This window comes from Rhineura floridana, chromosome 6 (assembly GCF_030035675.1).
Source record: "Rhineura floridana isolate rRhiFlo1 chromosome 6, rRhiFlo1.hap2, whole genome shotgun sequence".
Taxonomy (NCBI): Eukaryota; Metazoa; Chordata; class Lepidosauria; order Squamata; family Rhineuridae; genus Rhineura; species Rhineura floridana.
This window is the reverse complement of record NC_084485.1, coordinates 99,880,267-99,905,216: the sequence shown is the minus strand read 5'-3', so window position 1 is coordinate 99,905,216 and position 24,950 is coordinate 99,880,267. Positions and strand designations below refer to the sequence as shown.

Genomic DNA, 24,950 nt, shown 5'->3' with positions numbered 1-24,950 from the left:
CATACTTCAGCCAGAGCCGATGCCAGTGGCACTATGGGAACTTGGCAGTTTGAAACTGAGAAGGCCATAATGTTATCCCTTGCCACCAGCACAATAAACTCTTATTTAACATCAGGTAGGGAATTCGGTGTTTTTCATCTGAAAAAGGGGTATCTGCTCCTTTGGCCTATCCTGGTGGGCCAGCTGGTCGAATTTTGTGTGGTTCTTCAGCAACAGGGCCTTTCTGTGAAGACCATTGGGGTAAATTAGTGGGTATTGAGTTTTTAGCCAAGCTTAGGGGTGTGCCTGACTCCTCAGGTGATTTTAGGATTAAGGAAATGCTTGAGGGGTGGACCCATTCCCATCCTCCTGTGCCAGGCACCCATTGCAGATATTTTGTTGGGCCTTTATAGGCTTTGGGTGTCTTTATGCCATTCCAACTGCAAAGAAGTTGTTTCAGTGATGTTGCAGTAGGTGACAGCAGCATTCAGATTCAACTGCACAAGTCTAAGACTGACCAGGGGGGAGCAAGGATCTGTCATCACTTTGGCCTCTTCCCCTGTGGAATGGATGTGCCCAGTCCAGACGTTAGGTTCATTTTTGCAGCTTAGGGGCAAGTTTGGGGGGCCACTAGTTTGTCACCAAGATGGTCAGTCTTTAACAGTTCTGGACCATCACGAGATGGGCCTTGTTAACTTTGGGTCTTGACCCTGGACAGATTGGTAAGCATTCTTTTAGGACTGGTGTGGCTTCTACTGCGGCTAGCTTGGGCTTTGGGATCACAGAGATACAGGCAGTGGGGTGCTGGTGATCAGGTGCTTTCCGGGCTTATGTGAGGCCAGTCAAAGGTTCCTTGTTAACTGTTGTGATAGTGAGCACCTCTTTAACTGTTTTGTTTCTGTTTTAACAGGTTGGAGGGTGCTGGAGTCAAGGTACTCATATGTGGCCACAGCATGGCATTGAGTCAAGGGAAGGGTGTCACAGATCAAGCATGGAACCCAGTTGGGGCTCAGTCACTGTGCTTTGGTCCAGCAACTGGGTAGATGTGGCATGCTGTGGGAATGCCTCCTGACAACAATTTTTGATCCTTCAGCACCCTCCACTGATTTTCATTATTCATTTGGGAGGCAATGACCTGGGAATGCTGAAGAGGAAAGCCCTTATCATTGAGGCTGGCTTGGATTTTGAGGTCAAACATAGCCAGCGGCCTGGGACCTTGATTGTTTGGTCCAACATCCTCCCTATGAAGATTTGGAGGGCAGGAATTGACCCTAGGAGCCTGAATAAGGCTTGAAAGAAAGTAAACAGGGAGGCCCAGTTCGCTCTTGCTGATAGGCAGGGTGAGGTAATATATCACCCAGAGGTAAAGTGTGGCAAGGCTGATATTTACCAGCCAGATGGTGTCCATATGTTCAACTTGGGTATTTATTTATTACATTTATATATATACCGCACCATAGCCGAAACTCTCTGGGCGGTTTACAGCAATTAAAAACATTAAAAACAAATATACAAATTTTAAAACACACAAAAAATTATCTGTTTCTGGGTGATCTGTAGAGTGCCCTGCATAAAATTATTGGATGCATGTGGGAAAAGAGGGACTAAGCTGAGGCTTGTCCTCTTTTGTAGTGGAAAGGTGTGGGAATTTCACAGGGTAGGACTTGGTGAGCATCCTTAGGCACCCTTTAAGGTGAAAGGTGGGATCTGAGGCTTGCCTTTCAGGTTGCTGAGGCCTGTTGGCAGGACAAGGTTTACCACTGGGACTAACTTGTAATACCCACTCAGTGTTGTGAGGCCCTGGGACAGGTGGAGCAGGAAGGCCTGTGGGGCTGAGGCCGAGGGAAGGAGACTGGGCTTGGACCACTCCCTTTCCCATGGCAGGCTGTCCTCACCCAATTGGTTAAGAGTTCTCTCCTGCACTTTATCTCTGCAGATCATTTTGCATAATCAGCCACTTAATTTGCTTTATCTAAATAAACCTGCCCCTTGTTTTACCCACACTTCACCTTATCTCGCTTCTTTTACTTCCCAACTCTAATTGCAATATTGTAGCACTGGCACAATTTGCTTGCTGCTGTGGATCCCAACCACAGCACATCAGGCTTGTTTCTAGTGTATCTGCTTTCCTTGTTTCTATTCTATATCTGCATGGTCCCATCATGGGATCTGTCTCTTAGTCACCCTAAGATGTCAAGATATAAACCAAACTTAATACAGGCTTGATTTCTAACTAGTAACATTCTTCCAGTGAATCCACATAAACTTAAAAAGGAAACAAAAGGTAGAATAGCACTGCTATCATATAAGGTTTCAGCTAACTGGGGAACAGCTGAGGCCTGATGTCCTTACACAACATTGCAAGGCTACAGAGATCAATACACTGAAGAAGGCCAGCTCCACTTTGGGGAGATTTTAATGCATATCGGTGGAACAGAAAACACAGATGACATCCCCAAAGTACATCACTGATTAAAAAGACTGTAATAATGTGCTGTTTAAGTTGTATTGAATTATACTATAGAAGAGGCAATGAGCTATCACTAACGAAGCAATCTCAAACCCAATCTTACCACTAGATGGCAAAGTCTTTTATGAATCCAACACCGTTCTTAAATTCTTGCCAATACAGATTTAAAATTGCATATAAATGTGAATGTGAGGAGAGGGATTATGCCTGCTCTCCCTGACTATGACATCAAAGTAATAATCACCTCTCTGTACACAGTCAATGGCTGTATTAGTTGCACATATCATGCAAAATTGGGGATCCAGCAGTACCAGATCACACACACACAGCTTGTATGTACACAAAACCAGGAGGGGGCATAATGGGTATAATCCCTCCACTCACCTTCACTCATTAATTGAACACACTCTTAGTGGTGTCAAAAGGCTAATGATTTGCTGCATCTAAGAAATTCTTTTTTTCCTAAATTGAAACTGTATACAGTCATAGGACTGATAGAGCTGAGATGACTTTTCAGAAGCCCACAACTACTGATATTAATAAAAACAAATTACATATCTACACAGAAAGTTTTGAGACTAAAGAGAAAAACTGCAAGGGAATTGACCAAGCTTTGATCTATTCTGCTGTTAGCTAATATGGAAAGATCATGAAAACAAAACAGAGAGAATATTAAGGTGCCACGCAAATACAATTAGGATCAAATCATCATGGATGTACAGCATACCTGGTAGTCCAAAATGCTGAATCCTAAGCCCATTTTAGTGTCTTTTACAAGTGTAACAACTTTGACTTCAGAAGACCACAGTTCTAGCTCCACATCTTCTTCTTCTTCTTCTTCTTCTTCTTCTTCTTCTTCTTCTTCTTCTTCTTCTTCCTCTGGGTCAAAATCTTTAGGTTTCACCTGAAAGATAAGACATCATGTTTTTTTCTATTGATAAATGTAGACAACATAAATGAGATAAATTGGTTACTTAGGCTGGAATTTAAATTATTGCATAAAACTAGATATTGCTTGCTTCGCATACAATAAGGCCAATAACCTTCAACAATAGTCTCATTAGATGCATAAAAGGGCACAGTGTAAAGTAAAAATAAAATAAAGCTGATATGGGCTTAGAAGCCCTTAGAAGCCCATTAGAAGATAAAATTATGATCTATGATCCTGGAGGCTTGTGGTTTAATTGTAATCTTTGCCAGGAACCCAGTAGGTGGCCACTGTCTCTGTGCATGCCATCTTCAATATGAGGGTAACTATTCTGACCTACATTATAGCATCTGTGGCAAGGAATACCATCTGAAAAGTGCTTTCAATAATCTGATATGAGAGACAAATGCTTAGTTTTAAATAATAGTGGCAAAAGCATGAAGAAACAAGATCGTAAAATATTCAGTCACATGATCTCACAATGCTTTTAAGGGAAAAACTAGAGAATAAATATTACAGCACTTCCAGCTTGAGACTTTGAAAGGCAAAGTTATGACTCCTTAGTCCTTACTGTAGAAATCTGAAAGAGATTCAGTCACAAGAGAAGTCTATATGGAAATGTAGATTTCACATGCACAGGCTCCAAATAAATTACTAAGATTCTCTCCACCTCAAAATAGCAGTTTCCATCTACTGCAACTGTTTACAATTTATAGAACCAAATCTGCAGAAAAATTACAATACACAAAGACCAAATTTCATGAGTTCATATAGTGAATCAAAAGTTAAGAGAGCCCTCACAAAGGCTCAGGAAGCCCATAAAGCATGACTTAACCATGCATGAATGAATTGCACTTGCTCCTCCCCCACTCACACTGTAAACAAACAAACCACAATCCTCAGCTTTGTACTAAATCTGAAGCAGGGGTCGTTGTTTGCTTTGCTCCAAATAAACTACGTTCTGTAGCCAAGGTTTGTTGTTCTTGGCCTACTCTTTCCGATTAGAAGCAAATCAATCCATGATCCATGGCTCGGATGTAGCACTAAGGCAGGGATTGTAGTTTGTTTCCGCCCATCATTTTCAGGAAGGGGAAAAAGGGATGAGGTAGGCAAGTAAATTATTAATTGTGGTTTACCATTATGTATGAACTGGGCCATCAATTATATATGCAAAAATGATAGTGGGGCTTATCTAATGAAGTCATTCCATTCCAGACTTCCAATTGTGCAACTGAACTTTTCCTCCCTCGCCTTCTGCTACACATTTTCCAAATCTGTTCTGGGGGAGAGGAGAGGGAGGGAAAGTTCTGTTGCACAAGTGGAAGTCATTGCATAAATGGAACAACTTTGTTGGGTACAACCCAGTGTCCATAATTATCCCCAGAGTTGTACTGTAGTTCTCCACAATTCCCTGCTTGATACAAAGCAAAAAAACAAACTTATCTTTGTCCAATATAATCTATATATACATAACATCATATATATTCAGAATACCCATAAATGTATAACAAAAATTATTGCATAAAATGGAGTTCTATCTGGTTACATAAAAACAAGAAAAAAAGATTACACAAATCCAGAAAGATAATGGTCAGATTCTGTAATACAATAACTGAGACAAAAAAAATCATAAAGTAAACATATATCAAATATAACCACACTGTATGAAACACCAAATAAATATCTAAATAGAAACAAAATCTCTGTGCATCATATGACATGTTCTTATAATTCTCCCATCAGGTTCTTTAAATGGCCAAAATGTCATATAAAATGTTCTTGCTGTAGTACAGATCTCTGAATGCCTGAAAATGCCAAACGCATTTCAGCTGATCTGTCTTCTTCAGTAGCCCATTTTGTTATGCAGAATTTTTAATTCATAAGTTCCGCCCATCCAACATTGAAAATACTTTTAATTATATATATATAAAAAGGAAAAACATGACCTACTTAATCTGTTTAATCTTCTGTTTACCAGATTAAATTCAATTTACACAGACAGTTGTATAAAATCAAAAGCCAATGTCTCCAGCTGGCACAGATTTCAAAAAATTAGCACCTATCTGTTAAAAATTATATATAAAAACATATGATCATATCTCAAAAAATATCCATCTAATATTTTATACACACACACACCCCAATACAAAATTCTAGGACCTAATGGTAATGAACAGTTCCTCTGAACTCATGTAAAAAGGATCTGCTATCACATATCTGATATATCTGATCTACGGTCACATTTGACTTCAAAAGAGGAAACTTCACAAAAATGAGGGGATTGGTAAAAAGAAAGTTGAAAAACAAAGTCCAGAGGGTCACATCACTCGAAAATGCTTGGAAGTTGTTTAAAAACACTACATTAGAAGCTCAACTGGAGTGCATACCGCAGATCAGAAAAGGTACCGCCAGGGCCAAGAAGATGCCAGCATGGTTAACGAGCAAAGTCAAGGAAGCTCTTAGAGGCAAAAAGTCTTCCTTCAGAAAATGGAAGTCTTGTCCAAATGAAGAAAATAAAAAAGAACACAAACTCTGGCAAAAGAAATGCAAGAAGACAATAAGGGATGCTAAAAAAGAATTTGAGGAGCACATTGCTAAGAACATAAAAACCAACAACAAAAAATTCTATAAATACATTCAAAGCAGGAGACCATCTAGGGAGACAATTGGACCCTTGGATGATAAGGGAGTCAAAGGTGTACTAAAGAACGATAAGGAGATTGCAGAGAAGCTAAATGAATTCTTTGCATCTGTCTTCACAGTGGAAGATATAGGGCAGATCCCTGAACCTGAACTAACATTTGCAGGAAGGGATTCTGAGGAACTAAGACAAATAGTGGTAACGAGAGAGGAAGTTCTGAGCTTAATGGACAATATAAAAACTGACAAATCACCGGGCCCGGATGGCATCCACCCGAGAGTTCTCAAAGAACTCAAAGGTGAAATTGCTGATCTGCTAACTAAAATATGTAACTTGTCCCTCGGGTCCTCCTCCGTGCCTGAGGACTGGAAAGTGGCAAATGTAACGCCAATCTTCAAAAAGGGATCCAGAGGGGATCCCGGAAATTACAGGCCAGTTAGCTTAACTTCTGTCCCTGGAAAACTGGTAGAAAGTATTATGAAAGCTAGATTAACTAATCACATAGAAGAACAAGCCTTGCTGAAGCAGAGCCAGCATGGCTTCTGCAAGGGAAAGTCCTGTCTCAGTAACCTATTAGAATTCTTTGAGAGTGTCAACAGCATATAGATAGAGGTGATCCAGTGGACATAGTGTACTTAGACTTTCAAAAAGCGTTTGACAAGGTACCTCACCAAAGGCTTCTGAGGAAGCTTAGCAGTCATGGAATAAGAGGAGAGGTCCTCTTGTGGATAAGGAATTGGTTAAGAAGCAGAAAGCAGAGAGTAGGAATAAACGGACAGTTCTCCCAATGGAGGGCTGTAGAAAGTGGAGTCCCTCAAGGATCGGTATTGGGACCTGTACTTTTCAACTTGTTCATTAATGACCTAGAATTAGGAGTGAGCAGTGAAGTGGCCAAGTTTGCTGACGACACTAAATTGTTCAGGGTTGTTAAAACAAAAAGGGATTGCGAAGAGCTCCAAAAAGATCTCTCCAAACTGAGTGAATGGGTGGAAAAATGGCAAATGCAATTCAATATAAACAAGTGTAAAATTATGCATATTGGAGCAAAAAATCTGAATTTCACATATACGCTCATGGGGTCTGAACTGGCGGTGACCGACCAGGAGAGAGACCTCGGGGTTGTGGTGGACAGCACGATGAAAATGTCAACCCAGTGTGCGGCAGCTGTGAAAAAGGCAAATTCCATGCTAGCAATAATTAGGAAAGGTATTGAAAATAAAACAGCTGATATCATAATGCCGTTGTATAAATCTATGGTGCGGCCGCATTTGGAATACTGTGTACAGTTCTGGTCGCCTCATCTCAGAAAGGATATTGTAGAGTTGGAAAAGGTTCAGAAGAGGGCAACCAGAATGATCAAGGGGATGGAGCGACTCCCTTACAAGGAAAGGTTGCAGCATTTGGGGCTTTTTAGTTTACAGAAAAGGCGGGTCAGAGGAGACATGATAGAAGTGTATAAAATTATGCATGGCATTGAGAAAGTGGATAGAGAAAAGTTCTTCTCCCTCTCTCATAATACTAGAACTCGTGGACATTCAAAGAAGCTGAATGTTGGAAGATTCAGGACAGACAAAAGGAAGTACTTCTTTACTCAGCGCATAGTTAAACTATGGAATTTGCTCCCACAAGATGCAGTAATGGCCACCAGCTTGGATGGCTTTAAAAGAAGATTAGACAAATTCATGGAGGACAGGGCTATCAATGGCTACTAGCCATGATGGCTGTGCTCTGCCACCCTAGTCAGAGGCAGCATGCTTCTGAAAACCAGTTGCCGGAAGCCTCAGGAGGGGAGAGTGTTCTTGCACTCGGGTCCTGCTTGCGGGCTTCCCCCAGGCACCTGGTAGGCCACTGTGAGAACAGGATGCTGGACTAGATGGGCCACTGGCCTGATCCAGCAGGCTCTTCTTATGTTCTTATGTTAGAATTGCTTTTTAATATGTTTTTAAACCTTTTTTTAAAAAAAACAAAGTTTTTAACTTTTTTCTTTCTTAAGGCGTCTTCAAAGCTTTTTAAAAAATGTTTTTAAAGATGTTTTGTTTTAATGTATTTTAAAGTCTGTTTATATGATGTTTTTGTTGACCCATTAGGCTTTACTACCACAGGTTGTTTTTCATCAAGTCTGAAAGTTTGTTTTTTTTTTACAATAATTTTTATTCAAATTTTCATAAAACAAACAAAACAAAATAAAAAAACATTCAAAGACAAAAAACAAAACAAAACAAAAATAATTAAACAGTAAAATAAAATGTTGACTTCCGATTTGTCGCAGATCAGTTATAGGTCTACAATATATAGCAATCCTGTCTCTTAAATTATATTATAAAATCACTTTCCTCCAGTAGTTATCTTAATTAATCATCAAATCTCATAAACATTACTTTATTCTTTCCACAAAAAGTCAAAGAGAGGTTTCAATTCTTTGAGAAATATATCTATCAATTTTTCTCCAAATAAGCATGTTGATTAATCCATCTCGTTCAAATCTATTAGGTCCAATAATTTCAATAGCCATTCTTCCATTATCAATGTTAATTCCATCTTCCATCTTCAATAATCCTGTTAAGTCCAGTAATTTCAGTAGCCATTCTTCCATTATCAGTATCCCATAATAATCTTGTTGTCATAGCCATAGTCCAAATAAACATATCAATTAATCCATCTCATCAAATCTGTTAGGTCCAATAATTTCAATAGCCATTCTTCCATTATCAATATTAATTCCATCTTCCATCTTCAGTAGTCCTGTTAAGTCCAGTAATTTCAGTATCCATTCTTCCATTATCAGTGTCCCATAATAATCTTGCTGTCGTAGCCATAGTCATATAATAAGAGTCTGATGGGAATTTCCTTTATCACAAATATTTCCTTGCCATCAATTCTGAATATGTTGCTGAAATATTGTTGTAAAGTCATATCTCTGTTCTTTTTTACAAAATGCACTGGCTCATCTCTTGAGAGTTTTTCCATTGTCACATATCTGTAGTTAATTCCATAGATTTTTTCTATGTCAAGCTCCATCACATCATTCCAGTCCAGAAAATTATCCAAGACATTGATAACTTTATCTCTAATATCTTCATTAATTTCTTCAGAGACAACGTTGAATTCCAGACAGTAAACTTTGTTTCTAATATCCATAAACTCCAGATCTTTTTCCAATTCCACATTTGTTCCAATCTCCAGGGCTTGTATCTTCCCTTTAATTTTTCTTTTCTCATCTCTGATCTCAATCTCCTCTCTCACAAGATCCCCTATTTCTTTAAGCTCCTGCGTCATTTTGCCCAATTCAATTTTCATCTCCTTTCTACCCTGTCTCAGGGTTTGTTTCGTTATCTCAATCTCATCCATTATTTTCTGAAACATAATTACTTCCAGAATCTCAGCCACTTTCTTGATTGCCATTCTTAAAACCACAAAAAAAAAACACCACTTCTTATTTCAGCAATAATTGGGTTAATATTCCAGGCTTGATGACATCACAGTATAGACAGAACAGCCTGCCTTATCTCTTATATGTTCAGGAATACAAAACAAATTTAGTTCCCAGCATCAAAACAGTTAGTGGCGTCGTGAACAAGCAGATTCGTCAAAATGAAATAGACCAAAAAGAAAATAGTCCCAGACATATAATGTTCCAAAGTTCATAAATCAAATTTATTTATTTATTTTTCTCCTCGGAATAGAAATCCCTCTTCCGTTTGTATCGTTAGAATGCACTTCCAGGACAGCTTTTTGCAATAAAAACAAAGATAAGCTTTTTCAATTTCTTTCCTCAATTTTGTGAATAAAAGAAAAGAGTTATAACTCACCCAAAAACTGACCCAGGAGTGGCAGCGGAGACAAGAGGCGAAAAGTGCAGAGCCGAAGGAGGCAGTCAGAAGCAAGCAGGATAGCAAGCAGGAGCAGCCACGGCTGAAAACTTGTTACTTTTGCGGAGCACGTGGGCATATTCAAAGAGACTGCAGTCAAGCAAAGAAGCAGAGATGGAGGCTGGAAGCAGAGCAGTGTGAACTTTGTCAGCGCAGAAAAGCCTCGTGTTGATACAGACTGGATTTTAGATAGTGGAGCGTCCCATAGTCTCGTAAAAGACTTATGTTTATTGCACACTTCAAAGGTGGTGCAGGACTCTGTTCTTTTGGCTGATGGATCGAGACGAATTATCAAGGCGCGAGGAACTTTGAAACTGAGTAAGATTGGCATTATTTCTGATGTATTATATGTCCCTGACTTGTCTAGTAACATTTTGTCTGTGAGAAAATTGACCAACATTGGGTTTTCTGTGGTGTTTGAAAGAGACAAATGTTTTGTGAAAAGAGGGGGTGAAATATGCATGCAAGGGAGCCTGAAAGATGATCAGTTTGTAATAAAGAGCAATCAAGCAGGGTGTGCTGTGTTAAATGCTGTAGCGCAGACACATCAAGGCTGTGTACATGATTGGCACAAAAGGCTGGGGCATGCAAATTATGACACGATTAAGAAATCCCCGATGCATAGTGAAAACATGCGGTTGAAAGATTGTGGGCAGTTAATGGATTGTGATGCCTGCCATAAAGTGAAAATGACAATTGCACCCATAAACCGGGAGGCTGAAAGCACGACAACAGCTCCCTACCAGCTAGTTCATGTTGATTTATCAGGGCCAATAAACAGTTCACGAGGAGGTGCGAGGTACTTTATGGTAGTGGTCGATGATTTCTCCAGATTCACTCATGTTTATTTGCTGAAAAGGAAAGATGAGGCAGAGCAGAAGTTGCGTCTGTTCATCAAGAAAGTTGAAACGCAGCATGGCACCACTGTGAAAGCGATACACTCAGACCAGGGAGGGGAATTCACAAGCAAAGCATTGAGTGACTTCCTCGAGAGTAAGGGAATAAACCAGAATTTCACAGCTCCATTTTCTCCGTTCAGTAACGGGACCGCGGAGAGAAAAAACAGGGTGCTTCAGGAAGCTTTGAGAGCCATGTTGGAGGATTCTAGTCTTTCACATTCTTTCTGGGGAGAAGCTATTCTGTATGTGAATTACATTCACAACAGGGTGTTACACAGTGCCATTGGAATGTCACCCTACGAGAAACTCACTGGGAGAAAGCCTAGGGTGCAACACATTGAGAAATTCGGAGCCCGTTGCTGGGTCCACATTCCACAAAGTAAAAGACGTGACAAACTTGCACCTAGAGCACAGGAAGGGTTTGTGCTGGGTTTTCAGAATGCATATTACAGAATATGGATACCACAAACACAGCAATTAGTTCTGAACAGAAGCATTAAAGTCTCAGAAAAGCCTTGGGATCAAAAGCAAACAGTCATACTTACAGGATCAGATGAAACACAAGCACAAGTATTTACACCAAAACAAGATGTGAAAGTGGAAGGAACACAGATTCCACTCAAGGATACATTAAATGAAATGATTTGGGGCAAACGTAAAACAAAGAAACGAAAGGTTGATGATCTGATGTATTCTGAGCAAGACATGCCAGGAACAAGCTCAGGTGGGGGGGCAGTGGAAGCAGAAGCTCCTGTTCTCTTAAGACGCTCTTAGAGAGCTAACATTGGGAAACCTCCTGACAGATTTACTGTGGGGGTAGTTACCAGCCCAGGGATGCACAAAGAAGTGCAGATGGATCCAGAGACACTGTATCTGACTTGTGTTCAACCAAAAATATGATTAATAAAGTTTTAAGCTGTACTGAAAATGTAAACCAGAAATGTATGATGCAATGTATTGAAATGTATTGCCTATGTATATTAGAAAATGTATTCCTGAAATGCCATTGTTATTGTTGTAAAAGACTTGCAGACATGACGAAAAAAGGGGGACATGTTGACCCATTAGGCTTTACTACCACAGGTTGTTTTTCATCAAGTCTGAAAGTTTCAAGAAGTCTGGGGAAGAAGGAGTGTTATCAGCTGCAAAGCCTGTGTCTGGCCTGGGAACGGACAGCCAAGGCCGGTACCATGGCAACCATCGAGATAGCGACTGGGGAAACGTTCTAACAGTTTTTTGTTAGTGTCTGTCTAAGTTTTGCTTTCAGAGAGAGATGTTCTGTCTAGGGGGGGGGGGAAGCTACTTGTAACAGCTACAAGCCTTAATGTCCGAGTAAAAAGGACTCTTAACAAGATCTATTGCCTCTGTGATGTTTCTTGACCATTTTACTTCCAAAAGTAACATGTGCTGTCACGCAACAACCGCACACATCAACAGTTTTAAAGTGTTTTTAGTGCTTTTGTTTGCCGCCCTGGGCTCCTGCTGGGAGGAAGGGTGGGATATAAATCAAATAATTAATAAATAAATAATGTCCTTACATGTGATCTTACACTATTATGTTTTTAGCTCCATTCTTTGTATTCTGTAAAGCCTTATTGTAACAGCAGTAACCAATACTCCATAATTACATATATCAATACAGTATGTTGTCAACAATGGCAAGAAGTGTGGCATGATTCCCAGAAAGATGTATCTACAAATTACTACGACGAACATCCTTTCAACGTCCTCATTAAGTCCATTAGACTTTATTATATTTAGTCTGTAAATCCACCTAACCTCCTTCTTTTTAAATTGTTTATAGAATTGTTTCCCAAAATCATATACTTTTTTAGTGCACCAGAATTTTAAGGATTTAATATCATGCTTCTGCTCTAAAAATTATTTTGCCAAGAGTGTATGAAGCTTTTTGGTCCTGATGTGACTTTTGTGCTTTCCTCTCCTGGCCTTAATCTTTCTTGTGGTCAGTCCAATATAGAGCAATGGACCTGGACACTGAACTGCATAAATAACTCATTGAGTATTGCAGTTATATATTTCATAAAGATGGTAAACTCTGTTTTCAACAGGATTATGAAATCAATTCAGTTTATCACAAGTGGTACATACACTACAGTTCTCACATGGGGATTGTACCACATTAATGTTATCTATGTTCTGAGAGGGGCTTAGATTTGGCTTTACTTTAGCATGTACCAACATATTCCTCAGATTAGATGCGCTTTTATAAGCCAACAAGGGGACACTGTTGCACTTGGGCATATTTTCTAGCAGATACTAGTATTTCTGAATAACCATTTTAATCTGGAAGTATAGCCATCAAATGTAATAGGAACAATAATTCTGTTACAAGATACAACTCCATTTTGTAATACATTTATGAGTATTCTGGATATTTGATGTTATGTATATATCAAGTGATTATATTTATCTAACTTTTGTTATCCTTGAATTTTTTTGCTTTACATTATGGCTTGGATCCAGTCAAGTCCTAGCACTAGGAGTGTGCACTTGTACAAAGGAGAGTTCCTAATTTCAAACTATCTGTCCTCCAGCTGCAGCCCTGCAGAGTAGCTTCTGAGACAGGAATATGGGATTGTAGAAGCCCCACATTCAGAAGGCTGCTCCTTGGTTCTTAGGATCCAAACTATTATCAGATCTGTATATGATAACTGCATTTGATCACTTGGTTTGCAATTTTTTCTGAACCCCACTCTCATTTTCCATTTACCAAAGAATGCACCAGATCTTTGGGCCAGATCCACCATGTGGCAAGGAAGGAAAACTAGCAATATTTTAGACATTATAGATTCAGAGATCATATTCAGTAGTATAACTTAGAGACTAATGAATTTATACAATGTATTATCAGTATAAACCATAATTTTAAAAATCCTAAATGACCATTCAAACACACAGAGAACTTTACACCAAACTGTAATTTAAATTGCAGGCAAGGTAGCCAGAGCAGGACACTAGTGTATCAAGAGGATACATCACAAATCAAGAAACCCAGAAACAGAAGTTTACTTTATTATGAAACACTGAAAAAGACCTAAACCTTTGTAAATTTTAAAAGCTAAATCTGTAATCTTTCAGATTGCGTCAAGTCCTTTGTTCCCAAGATGGAAGTAATCAGCTAATGGAGAAGCTGAGACCAGGTATAATTCAAAGCCTTTGCTCCCTTATTAAACTGAAAAATGATGAATGGGATGTACACAGTCAGCATGTCGGTCCATTGATTTACATACCTTGTATCATTAGTACAATGATGTTTCTAGCTACCTGCCTAGATAAGCCACCAGGAGTTTCCAATTACAGTGAAAGTGGTAAAGTCGCAAACATGAAATATCTCTCAGGGAAGATGCATTTGCTAAAATACTGCTGTAGCTTTGGTGCAAAAGCACATACTCAGCTTCATAAAATTCAAGACAGCACAGCCTGAATTTCAAATTTTGACCAGAGTTAAGTGAACACTGTTCACTTCAGAAAAAGAAAAAAGAAGGGAGGCTGCTTCCATCATTTCTGCACTTCACACATGGCATATGACTTCCCCAATGGGATGTTCGGAATTATAGGCTATGTTCCATCAAAGTCCATGTGCAGGTGCAAAATGCTTTTGGCGCTTGGTCTATCCTAGCAACAGCCCCTGCACCTCCTGAAATGTTCTTCCACACTGCCTCACTTTTGGGGTGGAGCTCTTGCCAATAAGGAACGAAGTAATGAGCCATCTGTACTTGAGACTCTGACACAAATGCTCAGTTTCCCCACCCCTGACACAACACTATAATTGACAGGGCTTCTTGGGAAGGGCAGTCACACGAGTTTCTAAAACAATGGACTTAGAGGGAAAATGTAGCAGAAGGCTAAAATTCTTCAGTGTACTATTCACAGGCCTAGACTGTTTATTGATCCCCTTTAATAAATCACTCCAGTTTTAACTTACCTGCATTTCCTTTCTCTCCCACTTCTTTACCACATTCCTACTATTCATATATCAGTCCCTGACCCATCTTGCAAGCCCTTCCATATTCTAAAAAGTACCTAGTACATGGCTGGCTCTGGATAACTATTACGCAGTAGTTATGATTTTAGACCACTACATTTTTCCACTGAAAATAATCTAGCTTCTTGGATTGCTACCACTCAGGCAAGGACAGTTCTAGTCAAGCTCATTTACAAGGATGTGCATTTCTTTCACTTCAGTGGGTTACACACCAATGTATCCATCTCTTACATACAGTGTGCAACTCTCATTCATGATTACTAGGTACCTTTTTGGTGTACACATGTGAAAATGGATTATATGGCAGCCTTGGAATTCCAGATCCACTGCCAAATATTTTCACCAAATATATTAATATGGAGAGAAAGTTTACTGACTTGTGATGTGACTAAGGATGTGATTTGCTATCTGATTCTGTTCCATTTTTCAATTCATCAAATGGGTTGCCAGTTCCTATTCGCTATAAATTGTGTTCCGCTATTATAGCAATTCCCAGTTCTCCCTTTTTTTGTTATTTTTTCCTGAAAATTTATGTAATTTTCTGTTAATCCTTATGCTGCTGTATAATTGTATAATGCATATAACAGCAGCAATTACAAAAATAATTGCATAAATAATTAATTCTCGCAATGGATTTTTTAAAAAAATCAGTGTGGCTAACAGCTGCGAACACAAGCAAGGAGTGGGAGCCTGTTCAATGAGACAAACTTGCAGATTATTCCAGAATTCGATACCAAATCTGATTTTGCGAATATTCTACACCATCCCTAGATGTGACACAGAAAAAGTGTCTGAAAATTAAGAAGTTGTACTCCTAATAGGAGTACACAACCTTATTTACACAGAGAAAGGAGAGGCAATAATGTGCTTATGAGCATATGGGAATGTGCACACATTATACAGATACTCCAAAGGGCAGATAGAGGTGTCCACTGCATATCATCCTAATGCTGAGAACATTCCTTTTTAAAAACATGCTACTCAGAGCAGCTGAACAATGGCCTATGCATCATCCACAATGCAAAGTAGCTGATATTAAAAGCAAGAGGAAAACCAAACAATGGGTTGGATCCAGACTTGGCCATGCTTAGGATAGACCCAATCACTGCAATGGAACTTAAGTTAGTCATGACTAACCCATTATCTTTAGAAAGTCAAAGCACAACTGTTGGGACTCCACCTAAAACATGCCCTTTTCCTTTTAGTTTTTTTTAAAAAAATATGATTGCTTTACCTTTGGTTCTGGAGAGCAAGCAATGATAGCTGTGGGCTCATCCACAAAGGATTCTGTGCCATCATCAAACAGGCGGCGACAACAAACCAGGGTAAATGGAGGTGGTACTTCCTTCAGAAAAGAAACTGCTTCACGACGGGATTTTCCATAGAGTTGAACATCATTTACCTATGCCAATATATAAGAACATACAGGAACTTAAAGGCAACCATTCTGGTTCCACCATAAAACATATTTTCCTATTTATGTTTGACTAAGACAAGACAAGTGCCACTCCCAAAATGTACTTCATTTAGGATTCCAGTGAAGGAAAAGTGGTTCTGGCTAAATGTTAGTCCTACTGTGTATACATCTCTCTATTTTTAGGAACCTAGCAATTTTATTAAAGCAATATAATAATCAGTTGCCTTTCTTTATCTGTGAGGCTAGAAGCTTCAGCCGAGGGTGCCAAATGTCCCCCCCGCCTCTCTATTTGGCCCTTGGGACTCTCCCAAGGCCACACCCACTTCCCAGCCACATTGCTTATTAGCCCTGCTCTTTGCCTTCCTCAGGTGCTTTTGCCTAGCCGGAAATTTGTCCTTGAACTGTGATCATGCGTTTTGCTTGTCTGGATAGAGAGAAGTGTGTGGGGAAACCTCTGACTGGCTGGAATGTAGCCTACTGTACAGAAGTAAAAGTCACATCTGTTGCTCCATCCACTGCTACCTCTGGCCCTACCCACCACTGGCACGTGCCCCACCTCGAAGATTGATCACATAATATGTACCATGTGGCCCTTGGGCTGAAAAATGTTCCCCACCTCTGATTTATTATTTAGTATATTTATCACACAAGCGACAAAACAACTAAACATCTAAAACCAATTCCAATACAACAGACTGGGAAAGATTTCTACTTAAAAATCTTGCTGAAAGAGAAGAGTCTTCAGTAGGTGTGGAAAAGACAACAGAAAAGGCTCCTGCCTAATAATTAATGGGAAGGAACTCCAAAGGGCAAGTGCTAGGACACTGAAGGACCTCCAGATGAGACGGTATCTGCAAGAGGCCCTCACGTGCAGAGTGAAGTGTCAAATAGGCATATAATGGAGGAGACACTATTTTCAGTATCCTGGTCCCAAGCTGTAGAGGGTTTTATATACCAGAACCAGCACGCTGAACTTAGTCCAGTAGTTAATTGGCAGCCAGATTTAGCTGTCCATCTCTTCCTCTTTCTTTTTAAACTGCCTAGCCTCACATCCTATTATACTACATTAGTGCTCTTCTTTTTTGTGATCACTGGGTGACCTTGGACCAGTCACCATCTCTCAGCCTAATCTATCTCACAGAGTTGTTGTGAGGATAAAGTGGGGAGGAAGAGAACCATGCATCAGCCTAACCTCTGAAATAATAATTTCTTTTCTGGTTCTTTCTAGAAGTTGCATTAGCAAAGCATAGAGGAAACCCTGATTTGTAAGACAGATTGCAACTGAACATGTTAGAAATGTGATGCTGACAAATGTTAACAGGCTTTGTAATACCCAGTTAATTCCATGAAGGCTTCTGGCAAAAACAGGGAGGGACATGGTCTACTCTTGCCTCCTATCCCAATACCACAGCTTTTGTGGCCCATAAAAAACTACAGTGGCAGCCTGGTACAAAATTCACCCTGGTGTAGAAGCAACAGTTGAAACGTGAATTAGGGCTTCCTAGCAAGTGAGGCAGAGCCAGCTAGGATAAGATTGGGTTTTATCTGCAGCACTTCTACAAGTCACTGCTTATGGTGTTACAGCATCAGCCAATCCATATTACTGGGGAGCCTTGAAATCTGCCGTATATATTTAGAAGATGGCTCTTATGCAATTACATGTGCATCAAAATATTAAGCTTTTTGATTTCTTCCTGAACAGTAGGCTCTTCTGAAGAGATTAAATGGGCCTGGCATTTTTTACAGATTTGTTTTTACAAAGAGAAAGCACTACCTTTGTTAGCAACTCACCTTGCACAAGGAAGAACTAATAATTTTTTTGCTAGAAACCCACAACTGGAAGTGACGGAAAGTGCCAAGGCGGATTCATATCTCTGCACACCCTGATCGTCATGAAACTTTATACTCAAGATAATTAATTACTGGGCTCTGCAAACACCAATGTAAATTTTTTTTCTTATATTTTCCATGGCCTTCCAATAAATGGAAAACATATATGCATACATACATTTCTGCATAAGTGAGGTTTATGCCAGATTTCTAATTAAAAGAGGAAATACACAAGTGATTTATTTGTTTCTTTTTCTATGATTAATATTTGCATGAAAAAGCTATTATTCACAATGATACTTCCTGGTTTAATAAATTAAAATTGTTTTTAAAAATTATATATTTGTTTGTAATGTTCAATGTTTTTAATTTTTGTAAACCGCCCAGAGAGCTTTGGATATGGGACGGTATATAAATATAATAAATAATAAAATGTAAATGTACTGCCTTCAAGTCAATTTCAACTTATGGCGACCCTATGAATAGGGTTTTCATGAGGCTGAGAGGCAGTGACTGGCCCAAGGTCACCCAGTGAGCTTCATGGCTATGTGGGGATTCAAACCCTGGTCTCCCAGGTCCTAGTCCAACTCCTCAACCACTACACCACACTGACTCTCATAATAAATAATAATAATAAATAAATAAATAAATCCAGCCATAGTCAGCGTTTACTTAAATAATGCATTAAGCTATTATATTATTTTAATTACAAAATTGTGAAATTATTTTAATCTGTATAATAGAAAGCTTGGAAGGTAATCAAATATGTTTCCTGATCAAATAGAGCATTCAAGTGGATGAGTATATCACTAGAAATGCTGTTATAAGTAAAGTTTAACAGCATGTGTCAATAAGAATTAATAGTCACCTTCTTTATCAGATTCATCAAAACATGTTTCCATTTTCTGCCATAATTTGACACTGTTCATCACACCCACAAATTTCAATAGTCTGAATGCATTTCTACAGAATGATTTTAAAACCAGACACTGGAAGGATGTCCCATTTTTTATTTTTAAAACTGGATTGACTTCATCAAACATGGGTTCATTTTTACATGTCAATTAAAGCAAAATATAGGATGCCATGTGTTAAAAGCCTGCCTTTCTTAAAAAATAGTTTCAAGTGGTCTGAAATATTCCTGTATCATTTGTAACCAGTCCTTTCTTCAAAGTTAGCTTCATGCACATTAACTTTTATCTTCCACAGTAGGATGAAGCACATCTGAATGGGATTACAATGCCCCTTCTCTATATGTCATTTTCCTGAATCATCTTAATTTTGCACATTTTCTTCTTTCTTTATTACTAGTAGCCAAATTCCAAGCAAAATCATGGTCTAGAGAGGGACTGTTGACAAGGAGGAATAGCAGTTATGGACTGATTACTACCTTTTCTATTATAGAAGTTGTTCAACATTTAATCTTAAATATTTCAAACATTCTCTTTAATTTCATATTAATTCCAGCAGCCTGTCTCTCAAATGCTATATCAGTGTCTTGGCAATGCTGTTTTCTTTGTAAGTTTGTTATTTTTGTCTTCCCATTATGACTTATTTAACCATAACTGCATAACCTGGCTATTTTTTAAAAAAATGTTCTCTATGCTAACAGTGGGTATATTTTAACTAAAATACCAATTTATATTTTTAAAAACTCAAAATTGAGAGGAGTGGGATGGAACTAACAATTCACAAGCCCTGAACAGAGTTGTGGATTTGTATGAATAATAATTAGATTAGATTTAATATTTGTACCCTGCTTTTCTGTTACAGAAATACTCAAAGCAGCTTCCAGTGAAGAACAAAAATACAATATAAAAATATAAAATACTGAATACAATGTACAATATGATGTACAATATAAGATATTAAATTACATATTGAATAACTTTTCCTATAATGAACAGCTCAAAAGAAAAAACAAATGACATTGATGAGTATGAGTTAGTGACATAACAAATTAAAGGATAAAAAAAGAACTGCTTACATTTCCTATTGAGAATTCAACTGTCAGAGTTAAGTTGCATACTGTACTGTTTCCTGCTCTGAGCTCTTACAGCTTTGCAATGCAATCCAATATATGTCTACTTAGAAGTCAATGGGACTTCTAAGTTGAGTTCAATGGGACCGAATTCCAGTTAAGCATGTATACGATTGCAGCCTTAGTTTCCGTTATTCATCCTCGCAGCTATAGAAACATGTAGAAAGGTACTCTGATGCACCTCAAACATATAAACATTGGAATGTTACAACACAAAATAGCATCATAATGTTCAAAATATTGTCTACAAACTATACCTCTAGAAGTTCATCTTCCAATTGCAGTAAACCAAGTTTAGCAATCGGCCCATCTGTAGCAATCGAAGATATATAATGATGTCCTTCAAATGTATCCAGTTCAACCCCTAACCTCAGTGTGTGAATAGGTAGCAGCTGTTAAAAACAAAAGAGTGCGTGAATAGGTAGCAGCTGTTAAACCCCGAAAATGTAAGGTACTTTACCACCTTTTTGAGTGTCATAATCAAGAGCCACATTCACACTGTACATTTATTCCACTATTATTCCACTTTAAACAGTCATGGTTTTCCCCAAAGAGTCCTGGTAAGTGTAGTTTGTGAAGGGTGCTGAGAGTTGCTAGGAGACCCCTATTCTCGTCATGGAGCTACAGTTCCCCAAGTGGTTTAACAGTCAGTCCCTCTTCCCAGACAACTCTGGGAACTGCAGATCTGTAAGGGGAATCTGGCTTTCCTAACAACTTAGGAGATAAAGAGATAACGTGTTTTAGGCTTATGCTAGATGACAGAAGTAAAGGTGGTAGATTTGGACAGTTGAAACGTAAACAACTCAATACAGAGGTCATAGAACTCATGCAAGGTGCAGACAAAAGATCTGCATAGTTATCTATAGCTTCAACTGTTTTATTGCTGAACATGTGTGCAATGGCTGCATTCAGACCTCACATTAAACTGTGGTTTGGTGAGATGTAAACAAGCCTAGCCCTCTCTAGGGCTTGTATACTTAACCTCCCCCTCTCCTCCTTCCATGCAGCCAAGAGAAGGAGTTCTGAAATGCCCAGTTCCACTTTTTATTAACCACAGTTTGGCATGTCATCCAAACCTGAGAAACTGTGGTTATCATAACTTATTGTTAGAGTCAAACAACCCACCTCCAAACTGTGGTTTCTGAAGATGGCTTGTTTAAGCTAACTATAATAAATGTTACCCAGTCTCAGGTCTGGAAAAGATGACAAGCTGCAATAAAGCAAAAGTGAAAGCAAAGCTATATGGAAGGAAAAGACAGAAATCGGTGATCAAATGAAATTTCATCCAACCAAATAAGTAAACACTGGTCATTTCTTTTTCAGACTGTGGACTCTCTTCCCGCAGCTTCTTAGAGGGAAGTCCACAGTCAGTTTTACTTCTAGCTGGTAGTCAAGGTGAAGAACTGATTTTCAAAACATCCCTCAAAATGGACCATTGGTCTCACCTGAAGGGTGATTTTCATATCAGTACGGTCCTCGCAGCGGGTAATGGCTCCACCTATCGTGCGAAGGCAAGAATGTTTTTGAAGTCAAGACTAGGGGCGTCAGGCCCCTCCCACTCTCCAGTTCATTCGCAGCGAGTCTATAGAGAAAATCTAAAAATACAAGAACAAGGCCAACAGGCCTGCCAGCAGGAAAATAACAGAATAGTAACATGCATAATAACATGACTCCAACATAGCGATATAACAGAACTAGAAGTCTTGACTTCACTCTTAAATTTAAATATAATAGCGTAGCAGTAATATATAACAGCTTAGTAATAAATCTATACATCCTCCAACTGGGAGGGTCGTGAGGACCGTACTCATATGAAAATCACCCTTCAGGTGAGACCAATGGTCCATTTTCCATATGAGTCCGGTCCTCACAGCGGGATGTACCAAAGCAGCCCATAATAGGGAGGGACCACCCACATGATAATCGTCATTAAGAACCTGTTGCAACACTCGTCTGCCAAAGGAGGCATCGGCAGAGGCATAACGATCTATTTTATAGTGCCTTATAAACGAGTGTGGGGTAGACCAAACAGCAGCCCTGCAAATATCAGCAACAGGAGCATGAGTGGCAAAAGCAGCCGAAGGGGCAGCTGACCTAGTAGAATGAGCTGTTATACTAGCTGGAACTGGCAGCTTAAGGGACTCATATGCTAAGGTAATACATGCCCTTGGGTAGGATTCGGGCAAAAGGAAGGCAAAACAATGTCCTGGTTGCAATGGAAAACTGAATCAACCTTAGGACAGAAGGAAGGATCAGTCTTCAGTACAACAGAGTCCTTATGGAAGACGCAGAGATGGCGAGCAGAAGACAATGCGCCCAACTCCGAAACTCGTCTGGCAGATGTGATTGCGATCAGGAACAAGACCTTGAAGGACAGCATACGTAGAGGCACAGTCCTGATGGGTTCAAATGGAGGATGTTGCAACGCCTGCAGAACCTTCGGCAAACTCCATGAGGGAAACCGATGGACAACAGCAGGAAATCGTAGGGCGACTCCCCTCAAAAAACATTTGATGAACGGATGTGAGGCAATAGTCGCACCAGACGAAGAAACTGATAGAATAGACGACAAAGTCGAGGCGTGTCGACATAAGGTGTTGGGTCTAAGTCCCATCATGAATCCGTTATGGAGAAATTGTAGCACCTGCTGCATGATGGCCTGGGATGGATCGTGATGGTGGGACTGGCACCACTGGGAGAAAGCCACCCAAGTATGTTGATAAATCCGAGTGTTAGATGGTCTTCTTGAGGCCAAGATAATATCAATAACAGCGTCAGACAGGCCAGCCGACCTCAAATGTCCCCGTTGAAAAACCACGCTGTTAGATTGAGCCAAGTGGGGTCCTGATGCCACACGGGCCCTGGCCTGACTGGAAGTGTCCAAGGATCCATCACTGACATTGCAAGAAGATCCGAAAACCACGGTCGACGTGGCCAATATGGTGCTATCAGAACCAGTTGTGCCCTCTCATTCCACGCCTTCCTCAAGGTTTTGGCTAACAATGGTATTGGAGGAAAGGCGTACAAAAGACCGTCTGGCCACGATATTGACAGAGCATCTACTGCTTCCGCTGTTGTGTCTAGGTATCGGGCCAAATACCTGGGAAGCTGGCAATTGCGGCTGGAAGCAAACAGGTCGATGGCAAATTTGCCGAACCGACACTGGAGACGATGGAAAACGGTTGGATGAAGTTTTCATTCTCCTGGAAAGAACTGTTGTCTGCTGAGCCAGTCTGCAGTCATATTCCAGATCCCTCCGAGATGTTCTGCTTTCAGGGATTGCAGATGTTGTTCTGTCCAGCCAAAGATGAGGAGAGCTAGGTCCTGCAGAGGACGGGACCTGGTGCCCCCCTGTCTGTTCAAATGTGATTTTACACATGTGTTGTCCGATCGAATGAGGACATGGGCCAAAGGAAACAGAGACTGAAAATGAAGTAGAGCCAAGTGGTCAGCCTTTAGCTCCAGCCAATTGATGCTCTGAGTCTGCTCTGCCGAGGACCAGACCCCCTGAACATACTGGGAGTTGCAGTGGGCTCCCCAGCCGATGAGGCTGGTATCTGTGGTGAGGAACAGTCCTGCGGGGGTCTCTGAAAGGAATGCCCTTGGAAAGATGTTGGACCCTCGTCCACCAGCGGAATGAAAGGCGGAGAGCTGAGTTTAAGGGGATTGCTCGGTGGTTTGAGCTGGCAATCTCGTGTTGGGACGGTAGCAAGGCCCACTGGAGGTGGCGAGTATGAGCTCGAGGCCCACTGGAGGTGGCGAGTATGAGCTCGAGCCCATGGCACAATTTGGATAGTAGAGATGAGCATTCCGAGCATCCTGGCTAGGAGCATGACGTCTGCGAAGGATTTGTGCATCAGAGCTCTTGCGATGTCTGTAATAGCGGTTAAGTGATTTGATGATAGGGACACCTTCGCTTGCAAGGTGTCCAACATTACACCTAGATGCTGTAGACGTTGCGTTGGTTGTAGATGGCTTTTGTCGAAGTTGACTACCCAACCAGGCCTCTACCCTGGAAGCGTCTATTCCAGCCTCCTCTGGAGGAGTGGAAATCATATGGTCTCGTCCCCCAGGCCGCGTTCCTGAAAGGGCTGAGACATAAGGTATGAAGCGAAACGCCTAAAAAGTCTGTGCTCCCTGTTTTTGACAGTGGTCAAGACGGGATTTCAAGTGTCCTTAGGGTCAACAAGCACCGCTTTTAGTGCTTCCTCGCCAAAAGGTAATGACCCAGCATAAGGTACCCGTGAGAGATTAACTCTGGCCGTAGGTTCGGCCTGCCAGTGACGAAGCCAGAGGATCCGTCGGGCCATGACTTGAGATGCCCTTGCGCGTGCTGCTAGTTGATTCGTGTCCAAGGTGGCGTCGGCCACGAAGGCAGCTGTTTTGTGGAATTTTACAGGCGATCTGCGCATTGAAAAAGGATCTGGATTGGGATCCTCGATGAGGTCATCCAACCACATCACTGCCCTGGCGAAGATAGAAGCTGAAGTTGATGCACGCACAGAAAAGGCGGTGGCCTCATGGGTTTTGCGTAGTGCAAAGTCCAGTCTCCGCTCAGTAGCATCCTTCAAATAAGATTCTCCTTCCTTTGGCAAGAGGGATCTGGAAACTAAGCTAGAAATAGGCTCATCTTTGCCAGGGACGTCCAGTTTGGTAACAAAGTCCGGGTCCAAAGCATAAAGTCTGCCCGCAATGTTATTAAAGCAGTGTGCTTGTAGGGGGTGAGCCCATTCTAGTTGGAGTGGATTGAAGGCCAAGGGTGTTCAACACTCTGCGCGCCAGAGGCTGGTAGTCTGAGGCGTCGAAAAAGCGATAGGATGTGTCCTGCTCATGCTCAGAATGGTCACTTCAATCATCTCCTTCGTCTGCA

General features: G+C 40.4%; 1 protein-coding gene across 8 annotated transcripts in view; it reads right to left on the bottom strand.

Moving 5' to 3' along the window:
* PATJ (PATJ crumbs cell polarity complex component) overlaps positions 1 to 24,950 on the bottom strand; it is a 294,202-nt gene that overhangs the window by 215,230 nt on the left and 54,022 nt on the right. For all 8 annotated transcript variants that reach the window (XM_061633245.1, XM_061633242.1, XM_061633249.1 and 5 more), the window contains 3 exons: positions 20,338 to 20,472; positions 16,027 to 16,194; positions 3,177 to 3,353 (listed from right to left, as the gene is read on the bottom strand). In XM_061633245.1, coding sequence (XP_061489229.1) covers positions 3,177 to 3,353; positions 16,027 to 16,194; positions 20,338 to 20,472 — 480 coding nt within the window. The remainder of the gene's footprint in view (positions 1 to 3,176; positions 3,354 to 16,026; positions 16,195 to 20,337; positions 20,473 to 24,950) is intronic.